The 9,276-nt window shown below is 51.1% G+C and overlaps 1 protein-coding gene and 1 long non-coding RNA gene across 3 annotated transcripts in view; both read right to left on the bottom strand.

The window, feature by feature from the left end:
• The window catches only part of NAMPT (nicotinamide phosphoribosyltransferase), a 32,860-nt gene extending 26,508 nt beyond the window's left edge, over positions 1-6,352 (bottom strand). Inside the window, exon 1 of one of the 2 annotated variants that reach the window (XM_087766682.1) lies at positions 6,175-6,352. In XM_087766682.1, the coding sequence (XP_087622808.1) occupies positions 6,175-6,234 (60 nt within the window). In that variant the 5' untranslated portion in view covers positions 6,235-6,352. The remainder of the gene's footprint in view (positions 1-6,174) is intronic. The other variant, XM_087766683.1, reaches the window with a different exon arrangement.
• On the bottom strand, positions 322-1,618 carry LOC148054508 (uncharacterized). Its single transcript, XR_015706659.1, has 3 exons — positions 1,387-1,618; positions 1,274-1,309; positions 322-979 (listed from the first exon to the last, which is right to left on the bottom strand). It is a non-coding gene; the product is annotated as an uncharacterized LOC148054508 (long non-coding RNA).
• Positions 6,353-9,276: the final 2,924 nt, after the last annotated feature.

Consider the following 9,276-nt stretch of genomic DNA (forward strand, 5'->3'; position numbering starts at 1 on the left):
CTTTAATAACGCAACAAAAAGGGCATCCAACAATAGAAAGTAAAGTGCAAAACACTTGGAGTTTAAAAAAAAAACAAAAAAAAAATAAAAACAAACAAACAAAACAACAAAAACCCCACCCCAACTAAGAGTCAAGTAGAATCTTACTATTTTTGTTATACATGAGCTTCAAATTACCATAGCAAAGTAGCCTTAGAGAGACTCCAGACCCCTTACTAAAAAATGCATAAGTGAAGCAAATACAGATTAAGATAATAAGAACTAAAGTGAGAATATTGAGAGATATCTGCTCTTATGAGATGAGAAGGATAAGATAATGCAGGTTATGACTGAAGGTTGATCTTGTACCACTTTTAATGTCTCCGTATTCGAGTTCACACATCATCTCTTATATGTATTGAAAAATAAGAGGACCAGAGGTGAGCAAAAAAAAAGTTAAGAGATCAGTCAGTACTAAGAAAACTACGGAGAACACATGCAAGCAACTGAATCCCTATGGAAGCTGCACATTATCAGCGGAGATGCTCTAAGTGACCACGTCCACATTCATTTAAAAAACAAGGTCAAGTGTAAGCACTAGAAGTGAAGGTATTCTAAATTGCTCAGAGAAAATCCAGTGTTTAAAAAAGGTAACTCTCTATAGCAGATTTCTTTACCACTAAAAATTTCCATGCGTTTTGCATCCAAGATTATCATAAAAAAAGATGACAAAATGCCTTATGTTTACTGTTTACACACTTGTGAATAGTCAGCTGTACTACTGTGCATACTGCTACAAGTTTTCTGTTCCTTAATGAAAAAAGAAAAACATTTACCTTTTCAACAATGAAAGTTGCAATGATTCTGGATGGGGTTATTTTCCATTAATTTAAAAACTGGCTGAATTCTGTACAGTTGCAGTGTTCCTTTAGAGTAATGATGACTCGGGGTTTGTAACAGGACTGTGTGACTGAAAATCAAAACTTGGAAGATAATGAACCTAGATAGAGCGAAGATTGCTTCTTACAAGGAATGCCGAGCCAGAAGTTTCCAATGCTTTTCCACTGACAGAATTACAGGAGGTAAGAGAACACACTCACACCCCCGCCACAAGATTTTAATTAACAAAAATATATATATACACACATATATGGGCCGCTGAAAAAATATTCTGCAGTCATTAAGTACTAGTATCAATATGCTAAAGAGTATTCGTGTCTCTTCCTTGCATACCTCTAGCCTTCTAAATAAAAAATATACAGGCTGTCAGAGCCTGGAATAAACACACACTCACGTGAAGTGCTTCAGAAGTAAGTGCTCTCCTACATCCCTGCAGAGTAAAAGAAGTCATTTAAAGTGACAAATACTTAAAATTCAACATGTAAGACATACAGAGTTAAAACGTACTTTTTAGGCTTCCTTGAAGCGTCCAGAAAGAACCGAATTCTGAAACATCTCATTTACAGTCTAGACAGCAAGTCAGGTCCTCCTATGGGGTAATTGCATGGCAGCTCATTATAGCTATCAGCTTAATTACAAAACATTCCAAGCAACAGTAATACATTTCGTTGGTAAAAGCAAAATAAGCTATTATTACTTCAGCGAACAAGGTTTAGTCCTCATTTTGATAGCCCTTCCCCACTTGCAGCTCATGGTCTGTCCACCCCAGGCCTGGTATACACCAGTCCCTGATATCTTCCCACTGAACAACACGGCTCCGCTAAGCTGATCCTCCCAATACAGTTTCAGACTACATACACCCTGGAAGATTTCTTGCCCGCGCAGAAATAAACAAACATGGGATAAACAGAGCATTGGGAATCAAAGAAAATGGAGAGGTGGGGTGTCAACAGCGTCAGATGAATGAGAAACTGAAGCGCACGGACCCGTTTGCTTGGGAAGCACAACGAGTGAACGGAACCCTCGCCGTCGCAGAGGGGCGAGACTGCAGGGACTTCTGAGTATAGACACAAGAGGAGGACATCATGCAGCATGAACAGCGGGCTTCAAGGAGCCTGCTGATAGCCCCTCATGGCAGCTTTCTAGCAACAAGGATTTTGACCTCAAATGCTTCCCTTTTTCAGTTAATACTGAGTCACTAGCAGAAAATTTTACTATTAAAAGTGCCATTGCTATACTGGACATTCAAGGACCTGGGGGTGTTGGTTGACAGCCATCTGAACGTGAGCCAGCAGTGTGCCCAGGTGGCCAAGAGGGCCAATGGCATCCTGGTTTGTATCAGGAATAGTGTGGCCAGCAGGACCAGGGAGGTGATAGTGCCCCTGTACTCGGCACTGGTGAGGCCGCACCTCGAGTACTATGTTCAGTTTTGGGCCCCTCACTGCAAGAAGGACATCGAGGTGCTGGAGCGTGTCCAGAGGAGGGCAACGAAGTTGGTGAAGGGTCTGGAGCACAAGTCTTATGAGGAGCGGCTGAGGGAGCTGGGGTTGTTTAGTCTGGAGAAGAGGAGGCTGAGGGGAGACCTTATTGCTCTCTACAACTACCTGAAAGGAGGTTGTAGCCAGGTAGGGGGTCGGTCTCTTCTCCCTAGTAACAAGTGATAGAACAAGAGGAAACGGCCTCAAGCTGTGCCAGGGGAGGTTTAGGTTAGACATTACGAAAAACTTCTTCACCGAAAGGGTGGTCAAACACTGGAACAGGCTGCCCAGGGCAGTGGTTGAGTCTCCATCCCTGGAGGTATTTAAAGAATGGATAGATGTGGTGCTCGAGGACATGGTATAGATGGACTTGGCAGTGTTAGGTTAACGGTTGGACTCGATGATCTTAAGGGTCTTTTCCAACCTAAACAATTCTATGATTCTATGATTCACAAAAAGAGGTTCCCCAGAGAACATCACGTTGCTCAATCTCTTTAAAGTCTTATGATCCAAAGAATTAAAAAGACCGCTGTTATTTATCAGCAAGATGCAGACACACCATACCATACGCCCGCACCCAGATTCTGAGGGGATGGCATATAATACCCAGCACGCTGGAGGAATTGTCCTGTTGTGGGATTTGGAGAAGCTCAAGAATACGCAACAAAGTACACAGGAAGAAAAAAAAAACCTAACTGATGTGAAAACATTTATCTTGTTATGGGGGTTAGAGAGAAACTGGACAATTTGAAGCCCTGCCTCAAAACCCTGGAGCACTTGTACAATTCAGTAAGCCCCAGTTCATAATGGAAGCTCAGTACTGGGTCCAGCGTGTAGCAAGTCTCTGAAATTCACCCATGGGGAACTACTCCTATCTAGAAATATTGAGTATACTAGAAATTAGCATGATACTTGGTTGTTTTCCAAAAACAGCTTTTAAAGATTTTGAAACTGAATATTTGATAATCTTCTGTGACTTAAGAGGAAATGTCCTATGACGCACACACAGACACGAAAATAGTTGAGAGGAAGGGGAGGCTGGATTAACTGTCAACAGGCAAATCTTTGTCTACCAAATTACTTTGTTTCTGAATTTTTACAGGCACTAAACCAGTAACCAATTTTCTCTCCACCCCGAATTTCCAACTGTACCAACAGAGAACTGGGACACTGGAGCTACCCCTCAAACTAATGAGTTGTGACAGATAGGACGCTGAGATACCACAACTTTTTACTCATGGACAGCTGCCTAAGCTAGGGTTGTACTGTTCAGGACGGTCTGCACATTTTTTTTCCCGAGCTGTTTATTTCCACATGACTTTCGTCACCAACATTAATTTGTATAGATTGGCAATAGGATCCCCAAGTAAGTTTCTGAACTCATACATGTTTTTCATCAGAGTCTGAATGTTACACATGGTACTGCACACAAACAGATCCTACAATTGTGGATACAGCAGAAATATCTAAAAAAAAAAAAAACCACCAACAAACACACAGTAGAGCAATTCTCAGTTTTGTTTTAATTGCTAGTAAGAGTGTTTGGTAACTCCCGTAAAAAGCTTGATGTTGCAAACTACCAGATACTTTAGTGCAATTGTTACTGAAAGTGCTATCACTAAGTGTGTTTCATTGATTAGGAAATGACGGTATCACCCAGGGAGAAGAAAAGTGACGTTTGCTCACATTACTTAACAAGATAAAAGAAGCTACTTGTTTAAGCATTGTTCAAAGATGCTGGAGTTTCTAAGATTTGGAAAAAAGCATACAGGAAGAGAGATAAATTGAATAGTCCTACTAAAGCAAAGTAGACAATCTCAGCTGTTCTTAATATAATACAAAATGCTCCTAGCTGCCACAGAAAACTTCATCCAAATTCAGTTTTAAAGTGGAAAAAACCTCAGGCCTTTACTTGACCTCTTTAAGATTTCTACCACTCCTGGAATGTTACCAAATCGTCTTTCCTATGAAACAGCAAACAAAACAGAAGCAAACTGGTCATCTGTCATCCCAGAGCTCCTCACTACCACTAATCCTAGAGCAGATCCAGTGAATTTAGGAAAAGTAGTGTGCAAATTAGATTTAAAATAGATACCGTTTAAACCCAGGCCTACAGTATTTGATGTGATTAGTCTCAGATATGGGAAAAAAGCGGATCTTCCATATTTGAATAAGTTTGATAACAAACACTTAAACATAGTTCTTAAAGAGCACCATAGCTAGATTAAGCCCTTAATGAAAGCAGTTTTGCGAGCCCTCAACAGCAGTGTTAGGATGCTCTAACTGAGCTGCTCTAAGATTTATCAGCACCTTCCAGTCTTCCAACACACCTTCCCAGAAAGAGCAACAATAAATGTTAAGAATTTCTTTACAAAAAAGAGCGTCTTTATGTAACATCACATGATAATAACACCACAGAGGAGCTGGGAAAGGTACAACAGCACAAGTCAGCAATCAGAGCACACACTGAGGTTTGTCCTTTGGTAGTCAGCCAGTAACAAGACCTGGCCGTAACACCGTATTTGCTTTTTTCAACTCTTCTATCTAGAAGTAGTCCCTGTCCCATCCCCCCCCAAACCCATTTGAGTGGTCAAATCTTTAAAAAGCTGTAACATAATAAATGCTTTATGATGATAATCAGGACTGTTACTGTAGTTTTGTTTAGGGCACCAACAACCTCTTTGACATTGCAATGCAGCTCCTGAAGGAACAGAAGTTAGTTTTTCATTCTAGGAGACGTAGGGCACATCTGTAGGAACCAGACTCGGGGAGTCACACGCCAGCTCTGCCCAGTGTCTAGAAACCGTATGCTTACATTAACGCCAGGCTGCGCAGAAGTGGGACTTGGGCCTGGGCATACTCACGTTGCGAGGCACCTCAAGAGCTTCTGGGTCGGAAATCAGCAGATCGGAGTGCGGACAGCGCGCCTGTACTCGGCCACTGCGCCCGTACTTGGCCATTGCTATCAAGCAACACTATTTTCAAGCAATTTCATGGGATGAAGGGAGGATTGTGAAGTGTGGTTCCCTACTCTGCACGAACACCTCGCCCAGCAAATCTGACCCCGCAAGGACCAGAAACCAAGCAGAGGACTAGAAATGACGTGGTTTGAGTCAGCCGGTTCCTCAGAGCGCTATGCAACACAACCAGATACAAAACTGCAACCGGCACAGTTTCGCCGCCCGAGCCGAGCGGAGCGGGAGAAACGAGACACGGAAAAAGCGAGCAACGGCTCTGCCGGCTCTCCACCCTCCCGCCGAGGCAACATGTGCGCCCGCTCCCGTCCCCGGCGCGGGAGGGCGGGCAGCCCGGCGGCCGCCGCGGGCCAGAGGATGCTCGGCGGCGGCAGGCGGCCCCCGCCTCCGGCGTGCTCGCCATGGCCGCCCCCGGCGCCCTGCCCGCCCCGCTCCGCGCCCGCGGGACGGCGGCGCCCACCCCGCCCGCTTTCACTTTCTTTTCTCGCCCGGCCGCCGCCGGCACCCCCCCGGCAGCGCGGCCCCGGGCACCCCGCGGCGGGGAGCGGGCTCGGCCGCCCCTCCGCGGCACGGGGGCTGAGGGGGGCGGCCCCCGCCAGGCCTCCGCGGCCCCCCCTCACGCCGCCCCGAGGCCGGGCACCCTCCCTCACGCCTCGGGGGGCGGGGAGAGCCTCCCAGCCCCGGCCAGGGGGAGGCAGCCGGTGGCGGCGGGGACGGCCCGGCTCGGCGCCCCGCGGACGTGAGCGGCCCGGCGCCAGGCCCGGCGGGTCCGGTGCGGCGGCGCCAGGGCGCCCGCAGAGGTGACCCCCTCCCGCCCTCCCTGCCGCCGCGCCCGCGCCCACCTTGTAGGAGTCGGTGGCGAGGAGGATGTTGAACTCGGCCCCCGCCGCAGCGCACTCCATGTCGCCGAGCCCGAGGAGGAGGAGGCGCCGCCGCCAGCACGGACAGGACTGGGCTGCGCCGCCGCCAGCGATCGGTGCGGGGGGAGAGCGGAGAAAGGGGGGACGGGGACGGGGCGGGGACAAGGGGATTACGGCCGGGGGGCGGGGAGCTCGCGCGGCTCCCCGCGCCGCCGATTGGCTGCACGTCTCCGCCGCCGGAGGAGGTGCCGCGAGGTCACTGCGCGGCGGGGGCGGGGCCAGGGCGGCGGGCAGGCTCCGATTGGGCCCGCCGCCCGGTCGGCGGCTGTGACGCGGCGGGAGGCAGTGAAGATCCCCGTGCTGCACGTTGTCTTTCATTGGATTCCGGGCGGAGGGCGGGAGGGGCGGGGCCGGCACGGTGACGTCACCGCGCGGCCGGTGCGCGCTCCCTCGCTATTGGCCGGCGACGCAGCGGCGGGGCGGGCGGGATGCTCGGCAGAGCGGGCGACGCCTCCGGCGGCGGGAGGGGAGGGGGCAGCCGGGGGGGGGGCGGTGGCGGCGGCGGGAGCGGCGTGCGCGTGCGTGGGGGGGGCCGGTTTCGATTCTCTGCGGCCACCGCCTGCGGGCGGGGGTTACGGGAAAAGGCGGGCGGCGGCCTCGGACCCCGGGGGGCGGGGGGCCGGGGGCCGGGCCGGGCCGGGCACAGCCCGAGGTGCCGCGCCCAGGGTCGATGCTCTGCCGGGAGCCGCCTCTCCGCTCCCTCCGGCTGTGGGGAGGCCGGCGGCCTGTGCCGCACCGGGCGCTGTCAGCCGGCGGCGGGGGCGTGGGAGCTGCCTCGGGGCGGGGGGAAGGGAAGGTGCCGGCAGCCGCGCCGATGGCGAACAACCGCTGAAGCGAGGGCAGGGCTGGCTACGAGGGGCGGCTGCCCGGCGGGGCTGCAGCCCGGCCTGGCCTGCAGCCAGGCCTCGCCGGCCCCGCGGGGTGACGGGCCCGCTCCGGGCAGGCCTGGGCCCCTGCGAATGAGGTGGCTCGGGGGGCGAGTCCCCCAGGAGGGACGGAGGCACCGCTGACGGCGTGCCTGCCGCCGCGCTCAGCCAGGGGGGGACAAGTGCGGCCGCTATGGACTGCCTACGCTTGGGTCAGGGCCCTTGGGCCTGTGCCAGGAGGAGGAGGAGGAGGAAGGGGACGGCACGTATGCTTGGGGAAAGAGGCGAGGAACGAGGTGCAGAGCTCGGGGACAGCAGATGCGAGCGCGTGAGAAAGCGCGGCGGTTGCCGTGCGGAGAACGATGACCACGCAGCCAGGCGTAGGAGCTGCTGCTCCCGCCGGGCCTCCTGTTCCCCAGGCGCCGGGATGGCGGTGCGGGAGAGGGCTGCCGGGCCTCCCGGAGCATCCGAGCCTCCGTCTCCACCTCCACGGGCTCACAGCCAGTTGCTCCAGTGGAAGAATAAGATACTTTGCTATAGAACAGTACCTCCTAGCCCTCTTGTAAGTAGGTGTTGATCTGAAATGACACGTAAAGATACATATGCCTTCCAAAACCTTTCCTTTATACTCAGCATAATTGTAATTGGTCTTCTAATCTGTGTAAATACTTGCCATGGAGGTACATTAAAACTAAGCCCAAATGAAGGACAAGCTCAAACAACTTTATTGCACAAAACAACCAAAACCACGCGACAGAAACTAATGAGAAACAGGGGCAAACTGAAATCCATCAACACTCCGGTAACGTTTCACACATAACAGGTTTGAGGTGTCAGTCAGGGTGCTGTTACTGCACGTCAGTACGCACGAGAATGACGATCCAACGCGCGCACACTCGCTCACTCGTGCGGGGGGGACTCTCTCCCTCCCGTGGGTACCCAGAGGGTGCAATCGCTCACCCCGGCGGGGTGGGGGCTCACTCGAGGACACCCAGAAGAAATCACTCACCCGAAGGAGGTGAGGGCACCCCATCCCGGGAAGTCTCCTCAGGCGGCGCCCCATCCCGCGGGAAGAGGCTTCGCACATTGTCCGGCTGCTCTGAGAAGGCCGCTCCGAGGGGGCGGGCGTCCATCGGCCGCCCCATTTATATCCTCGGTCGGATCTGAGCCGTGGCCATCATTGGCCATGATCCAGAAGATTCTCCGAGCTGAGGCACCTCATTGGCTGTGGGCCCTGTCTGTCGACCGAGAGGCCCCGCCCCCCCCGCCGAGGGGTGCACGTGCCCGGGGGCACGGCGGAGCACAGAAGGCGGGAAAATGAGGCGCGAGAAACCGGTGGTCGCCGTGCCAAAGCCCCGGTCTTCGGGGGGGCGGGGGCGGAGTGTAACTGTCATGATACTTGATGGTTTTGAGTCATATTTAGCCATTGTTTGCATTGTTCTGTGACAATAGGAAACACGGCCTCTTCTGGAGGAAGTAGCAAATATGGTTTGTGGCACAGTCGTGGCTCTTTCAAGATGGGAAGGTGCTCTTCTTGCCCTCTACTGATTAGATGTATGGAAAAAATAACAACATTCAATCTCGACTATACTACTGATCAGTACTGCATTAAAAAAGCTGCTTAATTAGCCTTGTCTGTAAAACCATTGGTGTATTAGCACTTAGGTTGGCATTTGATGATCTACAAATCCAAACCCCAAATGGTATAACTAATATCTGTTTATTAAGATGATTCAGAAAAGATGTCAGAAATCAGTCAGATTTTCATAGAAATATGAACATCCAAGAAAATGGAAAAGAATAAGATCAGGCATGGGATCCAGATGTTTTGGACCTGATTCTACATCGATCCTGGTTCACCCATAAATACACTTGAGCCACATTATTTCGATTACCCTTGTGTACCCCTGTTGACTTGCCATTTCATGTGAGAGAAGCACCAGGTCTTTCGTTTAATCGTGACTACTTACTATTAAACCATTTATTTACTGCTTAAAAAAAAAAAAAAAGGTAAACACTGACAGCTACTAACAACAATCAAGCTATATGAAACTACTTTCATTAGTTTTCTCAGGAGGGAAATGCTTCCCATGGAGCAGGAAAAAGTCAGTGAAGCAGTTGGAAATATGTGAGTATTTATATGTGAATATATGTGAAT

The sequence above is a fragment of the Nipponia nippon genome, unplaced genomic scaffold (genome assembly GCF_047370975.1).
Source record: "Nipponia nippon isolate SJK-2023a ecotype South Korea unplaced genomic scaffold, ASM4737097v1 scaffold_3, whole genome shotgun sequence".
NCBI classification, from domain to species: domain Eukaryota; kingdom Metazoa; phylum Chordata; class Aves; order Pelecaniformes; family Threskiornithidae; genus Nipponia; species Nipponia nippon.